The sequence below is a fragment of the Bos taurus genome, chromosome 8, assembly GCF_002263795.3.
Source record: "Bos taurus isolate L1 Dominette 01449 registration number 42190680 breed Hereford chromosome 8, ARS-UCD2.0, whole genome shotgun sequence".
Lineage (NCBI taxonomy): Eukaryota > Metazoa > Chordata > Mammalia > Artiodactyla > Bovidae > Bos > Bos taurus.
Window position 1 is genome coordinate 8,772,321 of NC_037335.1, and position 23,169 is coordinate 8,795,489.

The 23,169-nt window shown below is 47.9% G+C and overlaps 2 protein-coding genes across 11 annotated transcripts in view; one reads left to right on the plus strand and one right to left on the minus strand.

The window, feature by feature from the left end:
- Positions 1 to 16: 16 nt before the first annotated feature.
- Positions 17 to 11,449, plus strand: LOC112447768 (serine protease 52-like). Of its 7 annotated transcripts, none has more exons than XM_059889337.1 (6): positions 17 to 209; positions 3,870 to 4,062; positions 6,026 to 6,060; positions 7,386 to 7,528; positions 7,739 to 7,813; positions 11,158 to 11,449. In XM_059889337.1, the coding sequence occupies exons 1-6, from the start codon at positions 128 to 130 to the stop codon at positions 11,425 to 11,427; spliced, it is 798 nt and encodes a 265-aa protein (XP_059745320.1). In that variant the 5' UTR covers positions 17 to 127; the 3' UTR covers positions 11,428 to 11,449. The 7 variants fall into 7 exon arrangements, with proteins under 7 accessions (XP_059745320.1, XP_059745319.1, XP_024851818.1 ...); XM_059889336.1 differs by having other exon boundaries at positions 28 to 209; positions 3,965 to 4,062; positions 5,841 to 6,082; XM_059889335.1 differs by having other exon boundaries at positions 35 to 209; positions 5,841 to 6,082.
- Positions 11,450 to 13,759: 2,310 nt separating this feature from the next.
- Positions 13,760 to 23,169, minus strand: part of MSRA (methionine sulfoxide reductase A) — a 383,805-nt gene continuing 374,395 nt past the window's right edge. For all 4 annotated transcript variants that reach the window (XM_005209836.4, XM_024995440.1, NM_174114.2 and 1 more), the window contains 1 exon segment: positions 13,760 to 14,525. In XM_005209836.4, coding sequence (XP_005209893.1) covers positions 14,361 to 14,525 — 165 coding nt within the window. In that variant the 3' untranslated portion in view covers positions 13,760 to 14,360.

Here is a 23,169-nt window from a genome sequence, read left to right on the forward strand (position 1 = left end):
CCTGGGCAGCAGGCTGGGCTGTAAGACTGCAGGCACAGACAGCGAGGCCCTGAGGGGTCCCTCTGAAACTGCACGTGAGCAGTCCTACCTGAAGCCTCTCCATGGGCTTGAGTCAACGCCAGGGCCAATGACAAGATGGAGGGATGGAAGAGCCATGCTCCTGCTGCCGGTTGCCCTGCTGCTGCGCTGGCCACACAGCAGCCTGGAACGTAGGTCTCTGCCGGTGTTCGTAGTCTGCGCCTCTCCAGGGCTCTCGCTCCTTTGCCATCAGGTGTATCACCTGGGAGCTTGTTCAAAGGGTCAGGTTCTAGGATGCAGATTCTGTAGTTCTCGGTGGGATCCGTGGAACTGCCTCTCCAGTGAATCTGATGCCAGGGCCCCTGGACCAGACTTTCAGATCATTGCTCCCCACATACCCCCAACTGTGGAGAAGCCTGGTGTGTGTAACATCTATGTTAGGTACCAGTTTTCCAGAGTGAATGGCCAATGTTAGTAAATCCCTTGAGAAGGGTAACCAGCTGTCCATCTGAAGATGCTAACTAGCCCTGTCCTGCAGCTTTAAGGCCCCGTGTGATCCTTGAAAAGGAATTTCTCTGCTGTTTTCTCTTTGAAAACATTCTGAAGGATCATGTGGAGCCTAATTGGTCTAATGCAAAACATAAGTAATATAAGCTATAATGAAGGCAGTGTCTTAATACCTACTATGGATTCATCTCCCTGGGTCTGGAGAGCTTAGGGAGACTCGTGTTATATTTTCAATTTGTTGGTTGACAGTTAGCAAACCTCTATTACATGCTGGGAGCTGTTTATTTTTTTAAATTGGAGGATAATTGCTTTACAATGTTGTGTTGGTTTCTGGCATACAACAAATTGAATCCGCCTTAAGTGTACAACGTGCCCTCTCTGTTGAACCTCCCTCCCACCCCCATCCCACCCCTCTAGGTGGTCACAGAGCACCAGGCTGAGCTCCCCGTGTTATATAGCAACTTGGGAGCTGTTTTAGGAGAGAGATGTCTTTTGGTTTTGTCTTTGTTTTGGGTGTGTTGTGTGATCTTAGTTCCCTGACCAGGGATCAAACCCATGTTCCCTGTGGTGGAAGCGCAGAGGCTTAACCACTGGGCAAGCAGGGAAGTCCAGGAGAGAGATGTTTTATAGCAGAGAATGACATATTCAATTCCTACCCTTAAGGAGTTTTACTATCTAGTGTCTGGAGGGAAGTATTAATCTTAGAAATGAATAAATATAAGTTAATTCTGGTTCCTGTTAAATGGTATGAAACATATAAAACAGGCTAATGTGATGGGAGATCTGCAGGGGAGTGCTGAGACTGTCCTAGTAGGCAGTCATGGAAAGCTTTCCTGGGACGACAAGACTTGGGTGGAGACCCATCCTATGAGAAGGAAACCTATTTCCAAGCAGAAGTGACAGCAAGTGCAAAGGTCCTGAGCTGTGAATGAGTCCAGTGTGTTTTGGAGGCAGACAGGCCGGTTTAGTTGGAGCAGAGTGAATGGGGAGGGGTTGCTGGAGAAAGATGGGCTCATATAGGCACAGTGAGGACTTGGGGATTTTATTCCGGTGACAATGGGAAGCCATCAGAGAGTCTAACTGGGAGAGTGAAAAATGAGATGTGCTTGAGAAAGACATTCTGGCTGCTCCAGAGGATAGACTGTGGGGGTGCAAGAGTGGAAGTGGGGAGAAGCATTAGTGAGCAGGACAGGATAATAGCCAGGCTGGGTTTATAGCCACAGGGATGCAGAGGAGTGTCTGGCTTCTGTTTCAACATTGTTTGGTAATGTTGATGGAACTGGTTGCTGGGGAGTGAGAGAAAGAGAACTCAGGGATAACTCGAGCCTGATCTTCTTGCCTAAGCAAATAGATGGGTGTGGTACCATCCGTAGAACTGTGCCAGGCTCATGAGAAAGACATAGAAGTGAGGTTAGGCAAGTAGACGGTTCAGTTTGGGCTGCTTTAATTTGAGGCTCCTCTTAGATGTTCTTAGGAACTATGGAATAGGGCAGTTGTTAAAGAGGGGATGGAGAAGGCAATGGTACCCCACTCCAGTACTCTTGCCTGGAAAATCCCATGGATGGAGGAGCCTGGTGGGCTGCAGTCCATGGGGTCGCTAAGAGTCAGACATGACTGAGTGACTTCACTTTTACTTTTCACTTTCATGCATTGGAGGAGGAAATGGCAACCCACTCCAGTGTTCTTGCCTGGAGAATCCCAGAGACGGGGGAGCCTGGTGGGCTGCTGTCTGTGGGGTCACACAGAGTTGGACACGACTGAAGCGACTTAGCAGTAAAGAGGGGGAGCTCAGCGGAGAGGCCTGAGGGTAAGCATGAGAGCTTTGAGTCTGTATAATGGTGATACTTGAACTTGGGCTGGGCTGGGCATTTGGCATTTCAGCCAAAATGCATAGGGAATAAAGTGGTCTGAGGATTCAGCCTTGAGTTTTGGAAGAGGAGGTGGATTCAGGGAAGCAGTATGAGAAGGAATGGCCACTGATGTCGGAAGATGACCAGCAAGGACATCCTCCCAAGGAAACACTGCACAGAGATAACCCCAGGTTGAACCAAGAGTCTTGGGCTCAACTGAGACTCCCTGATCCAGACTTGAATGAAACCAAATGTCATCCCTTTAAATTGATGTGACATGAAAAAATAGGCAGCAGACTGTGTTAATACTTATCTTTGTATTGAAGACGAGAGGACAGAGGCTCAGAGAGGTTAAATCAGTGGCTGTAAGATACACAGCTAGCAAACAGTGGGGCCAACTCAGAACTTCTGACTTCAAACCCTACTTCTTTCCCTCTTCACAGGTTCCCTGCCAGGTAGGAACTTTCCACGCTAAAATCCAGTCATGTTTCTCTTTCTCATGGTGACATATACTGAAAGGGTCTTTTTGGGGAAAAAAGATTTTCTGGGACATCCTGATGGTGCAGGCAAAGAAAAAATAAGTAAAAACCTAAGATGAGACCTCCCTATCTTAATCTGTTTGGTCACATCTCTGGATCTGGATCAATTAGTCACCTGGGAAAAAATCTAGAGTCTGCAGTAATTTCATTTCAGTGGGATTTGCAAGGGAAGATCTCCAAATTCCCCCACCAGGAGTTTTGCTCTGTGGTGCTGGCAGACGCAAGGCTTCATTCAGTTTTCTATCTGTAGATTATAGAAACCCCTCAGGATCCCAGCATGTATGTGTATGTGTTAGTCACTCAGTCATGTCTGACCCTTTGTGACCGCATGGACTATAGCCTGCCAGGCTTCTCTGTCCATGGAATTCTCCAGGCAAGAATACTGGAGTGAGTTGCCATCTCATTCTCCAAGGGACTCTCTTAAAATTCACAACCATGTGTCTCCTATTTTCCAAGCCAGTCCCAACTCTCATTTTCCACAAAGTTGAGCCATTGAGCATGCAAAAATATAGAAGAACTTTTGTACTTGCACAAAATTTTTTGTGTAAATACATTCACATTTCAATTTGCATGACCACTGATGGTCGCACTTAAACTGCGGTACTTAAAATCACATACCTCTTAAACAAAAATTCAGAATAGGGAAGCTAAAGTTTGCTGCAGTGTTTACATATAAGACTCAGAATTTAAAAAGTTATGTTTTATATTAAATATAAAATAAATAACATAATATTTAATATATATAGAATATGATATAAAATAAGAGGATGGACCTTCAGATTTCTGCATGGTTTTCCTAAAGATGTGGCATCAGACTTGCTCAGCTCCAGTATCGAGGGGCGAAGACCATATGGCGGCATGAAGCCTTACACAAGTATACAAATTCTGCCATTTGTTGTACTCTGCTGTGTGATGCCCTGGGTCTCTCCTCCCTCTTCCTGCTTCCTGCTCTTAGTGCAATGTGGCCAAAAAATGAACACTTCTGAGAAGTCTGAAGTTTTGGAAATCATAGGTGGGGTGCCTGCAAACATCAGAGATTTCCCCTGGCAGATACGTATCCTTGAAAACGGGAGTCATCTCTGTGGAGGATCGATCCTCAGTGAGTGGTGGATTCTGACCGCAGCCCATTGCTTCAAAAGCAAAAATGCGTAAGTGTTGCAGATAGAATTTTTTTTTAAGCAATGTAGTAGAATATTTGCCCTGTGCTGTTGTTTAGTCTCTCGGTTGTGTCTGACTCTTTGTGTGTCTACCCCATGGACTGTAGCCCGCCAGGCTCCTCTGTCCTTGGGATTTCCCAGGCAAGAATACTAGAATGGGTTTCCACTTCCTTCTCCAGGGGATCTTCCTCACCCATGGATCAAACCCGAATCTCCTGCATTGGCAGGTGGATTCTTTACCACTGGGCCACCAGAGAAACCCATATTTGCCTCTGTGCTGTGTGCTGTGCTTAGTCTCTCAGTCATGTCCAACTCTTTGCGACTCCATGGACTGTAGCCCACCAGGCTCCTCTGTCCATGGGATTCTCCAGGCAGGAATACTGGAGTGGGTTGCCATGCCCTCCTCCAGGGTATCATCCCAACCCAGTGATCGAACCCAGGTCTCCGGCATTGCAGGCAGATTCTTTACCGTCTGAGGAAGGGAAGCCCAAGAATACTGGAGTGGGTAGCCTATCCCTTCTCTATGGGGAATCTTCCCAACCAAGGAATCAAACCAGGGTCTCCTGCATTGCAGGATTCTTTACCATATGAGCTACCGGGGAAGCCTTTTGACCCTACATGCCTATTATCTTTTTGTATTATTTATATATTTTACATTATTTAACTTTAAATTTTAAATTACATTAATTATATTTTATTTGTATATCTACATATTTAATCATTTTATTTTTATAATTATAATTTATTTTAATGATATTAAAATTTAATTTATATTTAATTTATTTTAGTATTTATATTATTTTATACTTTATATTATTTATATTTTTAACATTATTTTGCCCCTACGTGCCTATTATTCATTCATCAGGCATAAAATAAAATACAAGGAGGTAGATACTTGTGTGGTTAAATATGATGCTTTGCAGGTAGAAGGAAGCTGTTCTCCTAGGACGCTGCACAGCTTGTTGTGTGGGTTCTACACTGCGGAGCAAATGTTCCTTTGCTAAGGAAAGGAACAGCAGTTTGCTAAGTGCATGTAGTCCTGTGGAGGGTCCTTTCCTAAGGATTGGGCTGACCGTGACAGTGACCATGGAACTGGGGAATCCTAGAAGCAGTAGGCCCCGAGGGTAGGACACAGGCCTGGCTGCATGGCAGAAGGCATTGTCTGAGCGCCAGTCCACAAAATAGTATTTTTGCAAAACTTCTCATTTGTCTGTAATACAGCCAGTCCAGCTTTTCTTGCAAGTCAAGGTCAAGCCCCTCAATCACTTATGCCAGCAGTCTCCAACTTTTTGGCACCAGGGATGAAGTTTCATAAAAGACAATTTTTCCATGGACGGGGAGAGGGGATGGTTTGGGGATGATTCAAGTGCATCACATTTATTGTGCACTTTATTTCTATTATTATTACATCAGCTCCATCTCAGATCATCAGGCATTAGATTCCAGAGGTTGGAAACCCCTGACTTATGCATAGTATGGCTTCCTAGACATTTGTTGATGAAATCTACAGGTGAATTTTGCCCAAGTCTTGCCATTAGGTCAAGAGCTGGTTGGCTAGAAAGCAGGGCAGAGGAGTCAGGTCTGGCTCCTCCTCCTTGGCTATGAGCCAAGTGCAGAGCCCTAGCTGCCCGACCCCTCCTCCCCCCACCTCCATCCCCAGGATCACAGTCTCAGATAGGGGAGGTGGGGCAGTTATTTTCTCCTACGGTTCAGTTTTCATCTTCCCACCACTTACCTTTCTCCTCTTTCTTTTATTTTGGAATAAGATCTACCTTGGAGGTCACACATGGTGAAGAAAATCTTGACACCCAGAACTTGACGAAGATAAAAGTGGACAAGCTAATTATTCACAATTATTTTGACAGTTGGTTCTACCTTAATGACATCGCTTTGCTGTTGCTCAAATCCCCTCTGAGCTTGGGTGTCAGGAAGGTACCCATTTGCCTTTCAGAGGTCACTGCCATAGAGAGATGGAGGAACTGCTGGGTGAGCGGGTGGGGCACTACCGGTGAGTGATTGTGGCCCACCCCGGGGTGAGGGCTGGCACCCTGGCTGAGGATTGCAATGAGAAGCAGACTCTGGGGGCTCTGCTGGCCCTTGGAGGTCTACTTGGTGGACCTGGGCACTTCTGATTCTCAGTTAAGGTCCCACCATGAACCTTCTTGGTCTGCATGCCCATCCTTTCTGAGCACCCGTAGCAAGTTTCAGGTCCATATTGTGAGGTAGGAATCCCAAACAGGGCCTCAGGGAAAACCCAGGCAAACATATTCAGTGTCCTAAGGATGATCTGGAGGAATCTGGAGGGACATCCCAATAGGCAAAGGGGCTGGGCTCTGGGAAAAACACGCTGATGTCAGCCAGGGCAACTCTTACACAGTTGATGGAACCAGTTCTTCTCCCCTGTGGCTAAAATCTCAAACCACAGATCCAGGCCAAGATAGAGGAGATTCATTGAATATAAAATCATCCTTCTAGAGTCAACTCCTGCTGCTCGGTTCAGCCGACCCACACAGTGGTGTCCTCTTGTTTTCCTTCTTGGTTAATGCGACTTACCCCATAATCATCAGGGAAAGGAAAAACAGATTCCACTTGGTGCTGTTCTTGCAAGGGGGCACCCGAATGACTCTACATGGATCCCCACATGGTCCCAGAGCTCAGAGCTAGGTTAGATTCCTTCTTGGGAATTGCCCTTAGAAGCCTTTCAGTAGCTTCAAAAAAAAAAAAAAAAAAAGGCCACCTTCTTCATGTAGGGTTCCTCATGCTTCATTTACCTCATTTTCATTGAAACTCCTCTAGGATCCAGGCAGTGCTGTAGGCTCCAGGAGCTCAGCAACATACAAAGAGGAAAACATGCCCGTCTTTGAGAGTGGACATTCTAGGAGTTGGGCTCAGCTTGAGTGCATAGGCAGTGAACTCAGGGGCCCTGGCATGAAGTCCATCTTTTTGGGCCATGGGTCCCAGGACAGAATTTGTCACTGTGGGTTCTCTTTACATCCTCATGGATTTGAATCAAACACCTTTTTCGGATCCTAGCTGGAACCTGGCACCCTTGGCAGGACCAGAAGATGGCTCGCTGAGGCTGAAATCAATAGAAACCCAGTCCTTGGAGCTCTTGATTCACAGAGAGTGGGTTCAAGAGTCTCCTGGATAACCCACCTACTCCCTCCTTAGCCAATCCAAATTTGGGTTGTTCCCTGGGCCACGGAGCGGTTCCATGTTGTGGAGGTGAAAAGACATGATGTGGGTGGGCCCACCAAGGGGACCATGCAGTGCTCAGGGTCCTTTCCCCATCTGCTTCTTCTATGGGTCAGTTCCTCAGCGGAGTACGGAGACAGGGCTCCAGAAAGTCAACATCCAGCTGATCAAGTGGGAAACCTGCTTTGAGCTGATGCCGCTACTCACCAAGAGCATGCTGTGTGCCGGGGACCTTGAAGGTGGGAAGGATGCCTGCCAGGTAAAGCTGGGAGAGAGGCTGCCCCAGAAAGCTGGCTGAGAGGGTGGGATACCTGGCTTCCCTCTCTCTCCTCTGAATAGGAGGTGGATTAAAACAACAGAAACGTGTTGCTCTCACAGATACCAGAAGTCCCAAATCAGGGCATTGGCGGGGCTCTGCTCCCTCTCGAGGGTCTAGGGGAGGACCCTTCTTTGCCTTTTCTGGTTTCAGGTGGTTGCAGGCATCCCTGGGTTTTGCTTAGCCTGCAGGTGTATCCTTCTGCTCTCCGCATCCATCTTCAATAATGTAGGTGCATTATTCCAGTCTCTGCCTCTGTCTTAAAATGCCTTCTCTTCTGTGTCACTCTTTTCTTTTTTCTTATAAGGACACCACTCGTTGGATTTAGAACTCACCCTGAATCCAGAGTAATCATCCCCAAAGATCCTCAATTAGACCTGTAAAGACTCTCTTTCCAAACAAGGTCACAGTGATGGATACAAGGGGTTAGAACATATCTTTTGGGTGGACACTGTCAACCTGCTACAGATAAGAACGCGGGTCAGATGGCCTTCTCCCCGTGTGTCTCCTCTGATTCCTCTTCTTATAGGGTTGCCTAATAGTGTGGATTAGGGTCCACACTAATCCAGTGGGACTTCATCTTAAAGGAACTAATTACATCCACACAGATTCTATTTCCAAATAAGGTCAAATCCTGAGGTTCCAGGTGGACAAGAATTTGGGAGGGCTGCTCCGTGACCAAATGGGGGCTGTGCGGGGTAGTGGTTAGGTCCGCAGGCTGCCTAAGCTTCCCTTCTGGCTCCTCTACTCCCTGCCTGGGCTCCCCTCTGTGCCTTTTCAGATTTCCCTGTCTATAAAATGGGACAACTAAGGGTCTTTTGAGGACTTTCCAGGTGGTGCTAGTGGTAAAGAACTTGCCTGCCAGTGCAGGGGATGTAAGAGACACGGGTTTGATCTCTGGGTGGGGAAGATCCCCTGGAGGAGGGCACGGCAACCAACTCCAGTATTCTTGCCTGGAGAATCCTATTGGCAGAGGAGTCTGGCGGTCTATGGTCCATAGAATCACAAAGAGTCAGACAGGACTGAAGTGACTTAGCATGCACAAGAGTCTTCTTAGGATTGCTGTGAAGATAAAGTGAGTCATGTACGAAAGCATTTAGAAATGCACAGAGCAGAGGAGGGTCATGGTAGACAATACAAATACCGTCTTCTCCATCACCCTGTCTTACATCTGCTCAGTGCTCAACAACACACAGAGTACTTCCACAAATACACCTAAGGGTTGTGAACTAGCCCTGGGAAGCAGGCCTATTTCAGATGGGAAAAGGAAGACCAGGAAAGCTGACAGCCTTGCAGAGGACACACCAGGGAGATGTGGTGACAGACTCTGAGTTCTAACCAAGGCATGATGACCTCAGGGGGAAGAGCCATCTTTGGGGTTCCAATAGAAATGGGGCTCCAAAATGCAGCAGCTCCACAAAGATTCAACTGCTACAAAGATGCTGGGAGCTACTAGTGAGTGAGGCTTGCCATACATCACAGGGTGTGTTTTACAGGGGTCACTTCCTTCCCTTTACACAGCGGTCCTATGGGAGAGGTGCGATGATCACCAGCAAAAAAAATGAGCCTCAAAACATTGAAGGAAAAGTTCACATTCTCTCAACTAAGTATTCATCCTGGGGTATGAATCCAGGTCTGGCTCCAGAAATTTAAGTTCTTAACTACATCATTCAGCTTCCCAGGTGGCGCTGGTGGTAAAGAACTCACCTGCCAATGCAGGAAACCTAAGAGACATGGCTTTGATCCCTGGGTCAGGAAGATCCCCTGGAGAAGGAAATGGCAACCCACTCCAGTATTCTTGCTTGGAGAATCCCATGGACAGAGGAGCCTGGCGGGCTTCAGTTCATGGGGTTGCACAGAGTCAGACATGAATGAAGTGACTTCCCACACATACATCTTTCACATAGATGCCCTTCATCCCTAGAGAAGCGAGTATTATTCTTCATTTTAAAGAGAGATTATGGGAATTTCCAATGACGTCAAAGAATTAGGTAAAGAACAGTTTAGTTCAAATTAAGTTGATGGGCACAGCAATTTGTCCACAAAAACAATTTGGTTTTAAAAACTCCAACCCATATACTACTGGGGAGGTGGGGTTGTTTGTTTTGTATTTGGATTTTTGGCATGTCGTTTAAATGGTAATTCTTCTTGACTTTCCTGCGTGTCACTTAGTATTCTCAACAATAAATCTTTGTAAGCTGGGAGACGCTATGTGCTGCTGGATCCTCTTTCTGTAAAATAATAATGACGTGTCTGTGTATTTGCAAACAGGAGGATGCAGAAAGTTACACTGGACTAAGGAGCTGCCTCTTCGTGGCTGGAATTAGCAGTGTTGTTTATTTCACTTATTTATTTGAGCACACGTAAAGAAAATGCCAGGGGTAGAGGAAGGTGCGCAGTGAACAGGAAGTTTGCCTTTTATAATTGTTTTCCTTTTCACTCCCCAGAGAAATCACTGTCAACGTATTAACTATATCTTACCTTTCATACACAACTGTGTCCATTCTTATACATAAATTTACTTACTAATGTTATTATGAGTATTCTTTATGTTCTTTTTCCATATCTCAGTTTTCTGATTTTTTATCAAGATGCATGATTCTTTAATAGAAATTGTAAAATGGTGCAAAAGCTTTGGGGGCATGAAAGTTTGTGTGTTCCTTTGTTTTCATGTCAATGATGTCTGCTCCACCTGGGCTTTTGGGGGCAATCTCTTTCATGATGATTTGCTGCTGCTGCTGCTGCTAAGTCGCTTCAGTCGTGTCCAACTCTATGCAACCCCATAGACGGCAGCCCACCAGGCTCCCCCGTCCCTGGGATTCTCCAGGCAAGAACACTGGAGTGGGTTGCCATTTCCTTCTCCAATGCGTGACAGTGAAAAGTGAAAGTGAAGTCGCTCAGTCATGTATGACTCCTAGCGACCCCATGGACTGCAGCCCACCAGGCTCCTCCATCCATGGGATTTTCCAGGCAAGCGTACTGGAGTGGGGTGCCATTGCCTTCTCCATGATGCTTTAAGATTGGTAAATTGTTGAAAATTTGATGTCTTAAACCACAGTCTAACATTTTGACATGATTTTTGTACTTTCTGCCTTCTGAATATATAGTCTGTATGCCTGTTGTCTTAAACCAATGACCTATTGTAAAGCATAATGGGTTTTTGGTTTGGGTTTTTCCATTTTGCTATTGTGAACAACTCAGAGCAAAATGAAGCTTTTCCTGGGGAAACTGGAAGAATTCTGAAAAACAAAAAAGTGCTTAGAGGCAAAACAAATTTGGAAACCACTCCTTGGTACATCAAAATGAACGCATGTGACTGGACGATGATGCTGGATATTTACTTTTTTGACCAAATTGTCATTCATCGTCATTGCTTTTGACTAAATTGCTTGCTCCCTTTTCTGAGAGTTGAAGAGCTGGGAGCATAGTCATGGTTGGAGAGCCAAATCAAGATTAAAAACATCCACCCATCCAATGACACCGTGTGCTTTGTGCCAGATGCCACCCCTCAGTAGGCTGTAAGAGCAACCTGCTGCCACACCTTCCACATCCAAACAACTTTTCTCTCCTAGGGTGACAGTGGGGGGCCTCTGGTTTGCCAGAAAAAAACCAGGAAAAGCAAATGGTACCAACTGGGCATTGTCAGCTGGGGAGTGGGCTGTGGCCAGAAGAAACAGCCTGGAGTGTACACACAGGTGTCTAGTTACCTGTCATGGATTGAGACGAAGACCAAGCTGTCAAAAAGGCCCTACAAGCATGAGCCAGACTCTGGGTACAGTTTGCTTCTATCGCCCTGGGCCATCTTGGTACTGTATTTTCTGATGTTTCTATTGTCCCCGTGATTAAACATGCATTGGCTCAAAACCAAGTGTCCTTCTCAGCCTTTGAAGCAAGTTCAAGGGTGGGTTGTAGGTTGCCAGGATTCTGATACAATTAGCTGTGCCTGAAATAATCAGATACCTATCCGTGTGTGTTCATGCTCGGACACTCAGTCGTGTCTGGCTCTTTGTGACCCCGTGGACTGTAGCCCACCAGGCTCCTCTCTCCGTGGAATTTTCCAGGCAAGAATACGGGAGCCGGCTGCCATTTCCTCCTCCAGGGGATCTTCCTGACCCAGGGATCAAACTCGTGTCCCCTGCGCCTCCTGCATTGGCAGGGGGATTCTTTGCACCACCTGGGAAGCCCCGGTCATCTACCTATAGCAGTGCTTAAAATACAACCGGGGTGGGAGCTGGAGGCAGATTCCCGACTTGACCCTGAGGCCTCTCCAAGAGTTTGGATGGAGCATCTTTCCACGGGGAGTGGTCCGAGGATCTCTGAAATAGAAAGCCTGTTCTCTTTCTCTCTCACAATCAGGTCTCTTCTACAGCTTCTTTCATTTTCCATTTCTTTTGCTCCTGTGTGGAGAAATATTTCAACTCTGTGCTTCCTTCACTCATAGCTCATCCCTGAGACCTACGGACTTGGTCTCCAGAAAGGTCCCTGCCCTTTACCTTCCTTTGTCTCCACTTGGTTCGGAGCCCCAGTAAATGCTGCTGCTGGCTCTCAGAGACCACGAGTAACAACGCTGAGATTCAGGATCAGTGTGTCACTGACGCAGAAATGTCCTAGAGATGAGGTGGGAGAGAAACACACAGCTCATTGGGTTGTTTGCTTTTTTGTTATTGAGTTTCATGAGCTGTTTGGAAATTAAGCCCTTGTCGGTCCAATCATGGGTAGAAGACCTAAATAGATATTTCTTCAAAGATGACATACAGACGGCCAACAGGCACATGAAAAGATGTTTGACATCACTCATTAGTAGAGAAATGCAAATCAAAACTACGGTGAGGAATTGGTTTTAACCAGTCAGAATGGCCATTATTAAAATGTCTACAAATAGACATGCTGGAGAGGGTGTGGAGAAAAGGGAACTCTCCCACATTGTTGGTGGGAATTAAATTGGTGAAGCCACTATGGAGAATATTATGGAAGTTCCTGAAAAAAATTAAAAATAGAGTTACCATATGACCCAGTAATCCCACTCCTGGGCACATATCTGGAGAAATCTCTAAATTCAAAAAGATATATGCACCTGTATGTCTAGAACAGCACTATTTACAATAGCCAAGACATGGAAGCAACCTAAATGTCCCTGACAGAGGAATGGACACAGAAGATGTGGTGCATACATATACAACAGAATATCACTCAGCCACAAAAGAGAATGAAATAATGTTATTTGCAGCAACATGGATGGACCTGGGGATTATCGTACTAAGTAAAGTAAATCAGAGAGAGAAAGACAAATACCATATGATATCACTGCTATGTGGAATCTAAATGAACTTATTTACAAAATAGAAACGGACTCGCAGACATAGAAAACAAGTTTATGGTTACCAAAGGGGAAAGCGGGTAGGGGAAGGACGAATTAGAATACAATTTTTTAGTCTTCTTAACATGTCTTTAGAAGACTCAGCATGGTCTGGCTTTTCCTATTTCACTGGGATACTTCTCCCTAATATCGTCCCCATTCACAACCATTGCAGCCCCACTGGCTTCTTTGTTCTCAAACACCACAAATTTTCCCCCGCCTTGGGCCATGTATACTTCCTGGTCTTCCGGGTTCTATCCAAGGGGAACCGTGTTCTATTTCTTCATCCACCTCCTGACCCCAGAATGCCGTTCTCTGCCCCAACCTGTGAGTTCATTTCTCCTTTGCACCATTCAGAGTACTCAGTCCTCAACTTACATGGCACCACCTCCCCTGACCCGCCTAGCTAAAACAGTTCTAAACCCAGCTCAGCAGCCCCCAGGCCCAACTTACTAGCTTATCTGATTTGCCATCTCCCTATCATTTGTGAGGACCAGAAATTATCTTACTTTTTCATGGGTTTACCTGTTTATTGCATGTGTCCTCTGCCCCTTGTCCTCAATACAGACTCTTAAGGGCAGGGATTCCATGTGTCTATTCTCTGCCTGGACTAGCCCCTGATGTGATGACTATAATAGGCAGATGGAAAACAGCTATTATTACTAAAGTTGCAAGGAGCTAGAGCTATACATGTTTTCTAAAGATTGCAATCAGATTTCCCATCTGGGGGAAAATGATACTTAGCCTTTGAGAGCTCTAAAATTTACAACACTTACAAGTATCCTACCTAAACAAGCAAAAGACAGATGAGACATCAGTTCGTATTAGCAGACCTTTATTAGAATAAGCATATGCCATAGCTGTGAGCAAAGCGTTAAAATTTATCAAGCTAACTCACAGCTTCTCCCTGCCATGAGGAGGGCGAAAAAGAGAGAGAAAGCCCCTTATACATGTATAGGATCAGTTAAGCAAAGTATTTCAGTGAACGATTCATTGAGGCTATAAACATCTGCAAATTTTAAGGCACTGAAGGGCAGGAGGGCTTTTGAGGAGGGCCGGCTGTGGTGAAGGAAGCCCTGACCTCTCCCCTCCCAACACATATTCTCCCAGCTTGGTTCCCTGAAGTCCAGGGCAGGCACCCAAGCACAAAAAAGGTGAACACTAATTATTCATTAACCTCAGACATCAAATGATCCAAAAAATTTCACCGCGGGCTCCTCCCACCATAACTTATTAGAAGATAAATCACACGTTATCAACTTGCCATGGCACTTTATGTAAATTACCCCTTAATAAACCAGATTTTTATGAATGCCTTTGTGCACTTCAAAAAATCCCTGGCGTGAACCACAAAAGAATTCTCCGATTTGTTGGAAGCATTTTTGCTGTGACCTCGAGGGCTGACCACATGGGGAGAAATTACTTTTTAATACCCAGGGGACAAGACACTCCGGTGCCCCCGAGGCCGCAGTACCCGTCGGGGTCCTTGCTCAGGTACTGCTGGTGGTAATCTTCCGCATAGTAAAAGGTTTGTCCCTCCCGGATGTCCGTGGTGATCAGGCCGAAACCATGCTCCGACAGAACCTGTGGAGAAAAAAGAGCCATCAGGACCAGATGCCGGGGATCCTGGGAATGAGGAGGGGCGGGGTCGGACGGGAGGGGCAGACACGTGGCCACAGAGGGGAGGGGGTGAGCAGTGGTGCTTGGGGCATGCGCTGGACCACTTCCCGCTGCGTTATCCTGAGCAAGCATCTCCCTCCCTGTGTCTCAGGGGTCTGGGGTTTCAAATCTGGGGTTTAATTTGTTTGTTTTCTGATTCTGAAATTTATACTCTACGCTCTACACTAGCTCTGCCCTCAGGGTGTTGGGAGCCCTTGTGTGGGTTCTGGCTGCCCTGGGGAGGAGGGGTTCCTGAGGGGACTCACTGCGGCTGCAGTGGGGGGGGGGCAGTGTGGCCCCTCTGCCCCAGCACGGGATGGACAGAGCATGGCCCCCTCGCTGGTTGTGGCTCTGGGCAGCAGGGACCCCGCCAGGACGCCCTGGAGGGCAGGGGCCACCTGGAGTCTGGGCTCTGCCCCTGCAGTCTGGAGCCTGGGGAGTGAAGTCAGGGGAGGATGTGGCCAGAGGGCCTGGTCGGCTCCTCGCCGCCCTCTGTGACCCAGTTTAAGGCCTGGTGGCACCTGCTGCCAGGGAGAGGAACACAGTAAACACCAGTGGGGGAGGAGAGCCCAGCTATTTGGGGCAGGAGACGGATTAAGAAATAGACATTGTTCCCCGTGGATCTCTGCCTGTTTCCTCTCCCTTCTGGATTTCAGCTGTGCCCTAGTTCTTTCTTGGTACAGGCTGCTTGGGGTCTCTGAGCTCAAGGCCACAGTGACGCGACCTGGGTTCACACATTCCATTTTGGACAGGGGTGCAAGGCAGAATTCCAGCTTTTGTCTTTAAGAGGAGAGATCAGGATTTGACTGTTGTTGGTCCATTTAAGATGAAGTTGTCGAATTGGCCCAGCATGGGAAATCCAATTTAATTTTTGGCATGAGTCACTGAAGGGCTTCCCTGGTGGCTCAGACGGTAAAGAATCCTCCTGCAATGTAGGAGATGCAGGTTCGGCCCCTGGGTTGGGAAGATCCCCTGGAGGAGGGTATGGCAACACACTCGAGTATTCTTGCCTGGAGAATCCCATGGACAGAGGAGCCTGGTGGGTTATAGGCCATAGGGTCACCCAGAGTTGGACACAACTGAAGCGATGGTCAATACCGAAATCAGATTGATCATATTCTTTGCAACCAAAGATGGAGAAGCTCTATACAGTCAGCAAAAACAAGACCGGGAGCTGACTGTGGCTCAGATCATGAACTACTTATTGCCAAATTCAGACATAAATTGAAGAAAGTAGGGAAAACCACTAGACCATTCAGGTATGACCTAAATCAAATCCCTTATGATTATACAGTGGAAGTGAGAAATAGATTTAAGGGACTAGATCTGATAGAGTGCCTGATGAACTATGGATGGAGGTTCATGACATTGTACCGGAGACAGGGATCAAGACCATCCCCATGGAAAAGAAATGCAAAAAAGCAAAATGGCTGTCTGATGAGGCCTTACAAATAGCTGTGAAAAGAAGAGAAGCGAAAAGCAAAGGAGAAAAGGAAAGATATGAGCATCTGAATGCAGAGTTCCAAAGAATAGCCAGGAGTGATTTATAAAAAGCCTTCCTCAGCGATCAATAGAGGAAAACAACAGAATGGGAAAGACTAGAGATCTCTTCAAGAAAATTAGAGATACCAAGGGAACATTTCATGCAAAGATGGGCACAATTAAGGACAGAAATGGTATGGACCTAACAGAAGCAGAAGATATTAAGAAGAGGTGGCAAGAATACACAGAAGAACTGTATAAAAAAGATCTTTATGATCCAGAAATCATGATAGTGTGATCACTCACCTAGAGCCAGACATCCTGGAATGTGAAGTCAAGTGGGCCTTAGAAAGCATCACTACAAACAAAGCTAGTGCAGGTGATGGAATTCCAGTTGAGTTATTTCAGATCCTTAAAGATGATGCTGTGAAAGTGCTGCACTCAATATGCCAGCAAATTTGGAAAACTCAGCAGTGGTCACAGAACTGGAAAAGGTCAGTTTTCATCCCAATCCCTAAGAAAGGTAATGCCCAAGAATGCTCAAACTACCGCACAATTGCACTCATCTCACACACTAGTAAAGTAAGCTCAAAATTCTCTAAGCCAGGCTTCAGCAATACGTGAACCGTGAACTTCCTGATGTTCAAGTTGATTTTAGAAAAGGCAGAGGAACCAGAGATCAAATTGCCAACATCCGCTGGATCATCGAAAAAGCAAGAGAGTTCCAGAAACACATCTATTTCTGCTTTCTTGACTATGCCAAAGCCTTTGACTGTGTGGATCACAATAAACTGTGGAAAATTCTGAAAGAGATGGGAATACCAGACTCCCTGATCTGCCTCTTGAGAAACCTGTATGCAGGTCAGGAAGCAACAGTTAGAACTGGACGTGGAACAACAGACTGGTTCCAAATAGGAAAAGGAGTACATCAAGGCTGTATATTGTCACCCTGCTTATTTAACTTCTATGCAGAGTACATCATGAGAAACGCTGGGCTGGAAGAAGCACAAGCTGGGATCAAGATTGCCGGGAGAAATATCAATAACCTCATATACGCAGATGACACCACCCTTATGGTAGAAAGTGAAGAGGAACTAAAAAGCCTCTTGATGAAAGTGAAAGAGGAGAGTGAAAAAGTTGGCTTAAAGCTCAACATTCAGAAAACGAAGATCATGGCATCTGGTCCCCTCACTTCATGGCAAATAGATGGGGAAACAGTGGAAACAGTGTCAGACTTTATTTTGGGGGGCTCCAAAATCACTGCAGATGGTGACTGCAGCCATGAAATTAAAAGACGCTTACTCCTTGGAAGGAAAGTTATGTCCAACCTAGATAGCATATTCAAAAGCAGAGACATCACTTTGCCAACAAAGGTCTGTCTAGTCAAGGCTATGGTTTTTCCAGTAGTCATGTATGGATGTGGGAGTTGGACTGTGAAGAAAGCTGAGCACCAAAGAATTGATGCTTTTGCACTGTGGTGTTGGAGAAGACTCTTGAGAGTCCCGTGGACTGCAAGGAGATCCAACCAGTCCATCCTAAAGGATACCAGTTCTGGGTGTTCATTGGAAGGACAGATGCTGAGGCTGAAACTCCAATACTTTGACCACCTCATGGGAAGAGCTGACTCATTGTAAAAGACCCTGATGCTGGGAGGGATTAGGGGCAGGAGGAGAAGGGGACGACAGAGGATGAGATGGTTGGATGGCATCACCGACTTGATGCACATGAATTTGGGTGAACTCCAGGAGTTGGTGATGGACAGGGAGGCCTGGTGTGCTGCAATTCATGGGGTCGCAAAGAGTTGGACATGACCGAGCGCCTGAACTGAACTGAAGCAACTTAGCAAGGATGCATGAGTCACTGATCCATTCTTCCCTGAGAGCCTTCACCTTTCTGCTGGATCTCCTGCCAGTCCTCTGAGCCAGAATGAGGCCAACAGAGAATCTGATGCCGGGCAGGTGCAGGATTAATGAAAGGGGCCTCACCAAGGCTTGCGGTTTGGACACCACAGCTCAGACACAGGCAGTTTCCTTATAAGCATTAGAAAGGAAAATGGGGAGCCATTCTGACTTTGGGACAATCTTTTATAAACAAGCAATTATCAACGGTTTACCACGTGCCACACTCTGTGTTAATTTCAGCTTCACAATAGCATCTGAAGTAACAATAGTAACTATTACTATTGTCGGTATTTAAGTGTGTGTCCAGCACTGCGCTTTGGCCCCTGATGTCCTCAGCTTGCCCTGCTATTGCACAGGCTGCAAGCTGAAAGTGTTAGTTGCTCAGTCGTGTCTGACTCTTTGTGACCCTACGGACTGTACCCTGCCAGCCTCCTCTGTCCATGGGATCCTCCAGGCAAGAATACTGGAGTGGGTTGCCATTCCCTCCTCCAGGGATCTTCCCAACCCAGGAACTGAACTCAGGCCTCCTGTATTAGCATACAGATTCTTTACCGCCTGCGCCACCAGGGAAGCCATGGCTGCAAGTTGGGGAACTGCATTTCCCAGATCCTACCGCCAGCGCCCCAGTCTAGATCCCACCAGTGGCAGATGTGCACGCAACCCCTGGCAGGCAAATCCAAGGAGAAGCCGCCACCCGCCAGGTGTAGCTGTGAGCATGGGCACAGGAGCCGGCACAGAGCAGACCTGGGGCTCCGTCAGCTCCTCCTGAGAACCATGGGCTCTTGTGCTGAGGACAATCGCAGTCATCACAGTGATTCTAGCAATTTCTGTCACTTTTTGGTATCCCCAGATCCAGAGGTGCTGTTCCCTGACCTTCACTCCAACAGCCTTTCAGATCATTCTGGAGGCACCAAATTCTCTTTGTAAAACTACCCCCCCTTAAAATATCTCAAACATGTTCTGTTTCTGTGATGAACCTCAGCCAGTGAACATGGCCTTTGGTGCCAGAACTGTTTGCAGGAACCAAAACCTCCCTGCGCATCAAGACCAGGGTACTGGCTAACCATCCTGGTCAGACTTCAAGTCAAGAGTGGCCTCGTCATGAGTGCAGAGCACAGTGGCGCCCCGCCCTCCATGTGTGCTGCCAGGCATTCACTTCCAGGTCAGTAAGGTTTGCCTGTGAAGAAGGACCACTGACGGGCGGCTGGCTCTGCAACATGAGGTGGCTGTGGCCAGGGAACACTCTGGGGTGCGTGCTGTGCTCCGGGCACTACTTAAGAGCTTGTGAAAGAGGAAGATGTGGGGCTGGGACCTGACAAGCCTGGCCCAAGTTCAGAGAACCAGAGAGCTTCTCAGACTGACTTCAAATAGTGATACTAACGTCCTGTCTCTTGTAGCCAGAGCCAAGTACCAAATCAAAGGTTGGACTCTGAGGGTCTCAGACTTATGAGCAGAGTTCACACTCTCGCCAGTCTGCTGCTCAGCCACAATGGCCGGATTTTGACGCAGGGACCCTGGTCCCCACTCAGGAGACCCTAAGCTTTGACACGAGTCCCCATGTGCCAAGGTGACCTTAAATTCTGACCTGGCACCTTTCCCCGCCGAGGCCACGATGGAGCGCTCTGGATGAGAGTCAGCTTGCTCTGAGATTTGAGGATCTCAGACCAGGGCTGTCCCTGCTCACTCCCCACCCTGGCTCATCCTCTCTGTGGGTCACCTCCTCACTCAACACCCGCTCGGCATGGACCCCTCTCCCTCACAAACGGCCACCCTCCTGGGTCAAACAAGGACAACCTTCATAAGGCCCCGGAGCTCACAGCCGCCTTCTCCAGAAGCTTCTTTTCCCAGAGGCAGGGACCCGGCGGCAATGAGCGCTATTGCCCAGGCTCGGAGTGACCCTTACCCAGCACCACCCAAAGAGCAGAGGCCTTCAGGAGCTGCAGGGAGGAGGTATGGGGCGGGGGCCAGCACTACCAAGCTCTGCCACAAGATGGCAGACACCACACTCTCATTTGAGAGATGAGAGCCTGAGAATAAATGGCGATGAAAACCCACCGGAGACAGAACCGCATGCTGCCCTCCTGCACTTCCTGTTAGAGTAGGACATCCTGGACATGTCTGCTCTAGGGTGCAGGCCACCCCCGTGCACTGGGCCAGCGGCCTCTGGGCTGAAGCCTCGCTTAGCACAGGGCTATCCTCAACCTCCATCTGAAACTGAGGAGTGAGGACAAAATTGCACAAAAGATACTGGATGGAAAGACAGAGGAAGTAGGAAAACGAGAAACCCTGCCTCGTCCCTGGTTTCCCTCCTTCCCAGAGCCCTGGCCCTCTGCTTCCTCAGTTTCATCCTTAACAAGAGCAAGTCACTGCCCCCAGCCCCTCCCAGGGCCTGCCTCCTCTGGAGGGGTACACACACACAGAGACACGGGCACACACAGACACGGGCACACACACACCAGGGCCTGCCTCCTCTGCGGGGTACACACACACACACGTGTCATTGTCCCCTGCCCCTCCCAGGGGCTACCCTCCTCCAAGGGGTACACACTCACATGTACACACACACAGACACACACACACGTGCACACAGAGACACACACTGGAGAGGCATGCACACACACACACACACATACTGGAGGGGTGCACACACACGGACACATACACACACACAGACGCACACACAGATACACAAACGCACACAGGCACACACCAACACACAGACACACACACAGACACACACACACGCACGCACCCTAGAGCACTGTAGGTGTGCTCTGATGAGCATCCAAGGTCAGGCACAGACGGCACCTGGCACCCTGGCGCGTGCTGACTTCGTGGCAGGCCTGGCCCACTTTCCTGGGGAAAAGGAGCCCACCGTCTTGCCCGCGGTAGGCAGGCCTCCACCTCCACTCCCTCCCACGCACGCCCTACTTCTATGGCTGTGCCGCCGTCTCTGGGGGGCAGGAAAAAGAGGTTGTTGGGGGGTGTTCACAGAGCTGGGCAGAGCTCCCTGCCCCCAGCGGCTCTGGGGCGGCTCTGGCCCCAGCCTGCAGAGGAGGTGGCCGGGCGTTCCCTTACAGATGTTCTGCCTGTGGGAGTGTCCTGGGCCTGACCTATCTTTCCAGGGCTGCCGGCAGGAAGCCTTTAACAAAATGAGTGAACACAAGACCACTCTGCTTCTGCAACCTGCTAACGAGCTCACTGTCAGCTTTGATTCTCCCAGCGTCTGGGGCTACTCGGCCTACTGTGAGGGAAAAACAGACTCTGACGCCACCCTGAATGCCTGCCTGGAGGATCCACAGGCGGGGCCTGACGAGGACAGATACCGAGGCAGAGAAGCAGCCTCAGTCCCAAGTCTCTGTACTCAGTGTCTCCAAAGGGCTTCTCCACACACTCTAGCCCATGAAGAGGAAACAATTATTTCTATTATTTCTCAGTGGAGGATAGTGAAGCCCAGGGAGAGAGGAGGCTTGTCCACAGCCACTTACAGCTGAGCTCTGATGAGAACCTGTTGTTGTTCAGTCCGGAAGTTGGGTCTGACTCTTTGCGAGTCCGTGGACCACAGCACGCCAGGCTTCCCTGTCCCTCGCCATCTCTCGGAGTTTGCCCAAGTTCATATCCATTGAATCAGTGATGCCATCCAACCATCTCATTTTCTGTCTACCCCCTCTCCTCAAGCTTTTCCAGCATCAGGGTATTTTCCAGTGAGCCAGCTGTTTGAATCAGGTGGCCAAAGTATTGTAGCTTCAGCTTCAGCCGAAGTATTGCAGCTTCAGCTTCAGTATTTTGGAATATTCCTTCCAAAGAGTATTCATGGTTGATTCAGATGAGAACAGATTCAGATGAGAACCTGTCCCCTGACTATTTCCAGCACTGCTGCAAGAACACCTCAGCCAGATGAAGGTGCTACCCACAACCCCTTAGGAGTTATTTTAAAATCTCCAAAAGAGACCTAGGCGCCCATACTTCGATCACATCCCCCTACCCTGCTCACATCCCTGTGACTCAAAAACATGCAACATATTTCTTGGTCATCTCACTTATTTTTTTTTTAATTGTGGTAAAATCCACATAACTTCAAGTTCTCCAATGGAGAACTTAACCATTTTTAGGTGAATCTTAATTTCAATCACAGTTTAAAGACCCAGTGAAAAATGGCTCTGTTGCCAGTGAGAAAGTCACCAGGAAGCGAAGAAGGTGCCTGCAGTTCAAACCTCATCAGATGCATATGTTTAAAGCTGCCTGATCCAAGCAAACTCCACCTCCTCCACCCACCAAAGGAATTCAGCCATGTGTTCGGTTTTGATGTAATTATTTGGAACATGTAAGTGTGTTTCATGTTATGATCACTTTCAAAAGATATTTTCATGGGAAGAAATTAGTGTCCTAGAAGTGAAATCCAGTTTTTGATACAGAGCTCACAGGAAATGAGGGGCTGACTTTTAACAAATCAACCAGAGACTGCTGACTAAGGCCAGTCAGCTCTGCCTTAGAGAGAAAGGCTCCGGGCAGGAGAGGAGGAGGCCGGCCTGAATGCCGCCCTCTAGTGGCGGCAGGGAGCATGTAAAGGCACAGCCCCTCCTCAGTTCCTACTTTCCTTTTCTGAACGGAGAGCCCTTCAGTTTCTTCCAGATCTCATTCCATCGAATCCTGTGCTATGTTTTCATCGTGCACACACGTGCGCGCACACACACCATGCACGTTTAATAAGCTCAGTCAAAGCCAATGCCCAAGTCAGCAGTTTTATTCCACCGGCAGCTTCGGGCTGGCCAGATTGCCATCAATAAAAAACTTTGGGGGAAAGGATATAAAGTGACTGGCACGGCTTTTAAATAAAACTACTATGAAGAAAAACACCGTCTCTTCTGGGCTGAGCAGAGGCACGCGTGTTTGTGGTTCAGCACCGCACAAGCGCAGGTACACGTGGGGAGAAGTTGTGCCATTACCCACAGAGGTTCAGCTTCATCCACCAGGAGGAGGGGACAGGCTCACTGCCTCCAGCATCAGAGAGGACCCCGGAGTGACAGGGGCTCTAGGTCCTGGAACCACGGACACCCCCATCCACCAGTGACCGTCACCACTTGCAAGGGCAAGTGGAAGATCCTGGGACAGCAACGACGCGCCATGGACAAGTAGGATGCTCCAGGGCTGAAGCCTTCGTGAGACCTGGTCAGAGCTGCCCTGAC

What these genes read in the sequence shown, in the direction of transcription:
- LOC112447768 (XM_059889335.1), top strand. Translation starts at nt 128, where the DNA reads ATGACAAGATGGAGGGATGGAAGAGCCATGCTCCTGCTGCCGGTTGCC. An exon ending in GCCACACAGCAGCCTGGAAC is followed by an intron (nt 210 to 3,869) that starts GTAGGTCTCTGC and finishes TCCTGCTCTTAG; the next exon opens with TGCAATGTGGCCAAAAAATG. An exon ending in GTGGGAAGGATGCCTGCCAG is followed by an intron (nt 7,529 to 7,738) that starts GTAAAGCTGGGA and finishes TTCTGGTTTCAG; the next exon opens with GTGGTTGCAGGCATCCCTGG.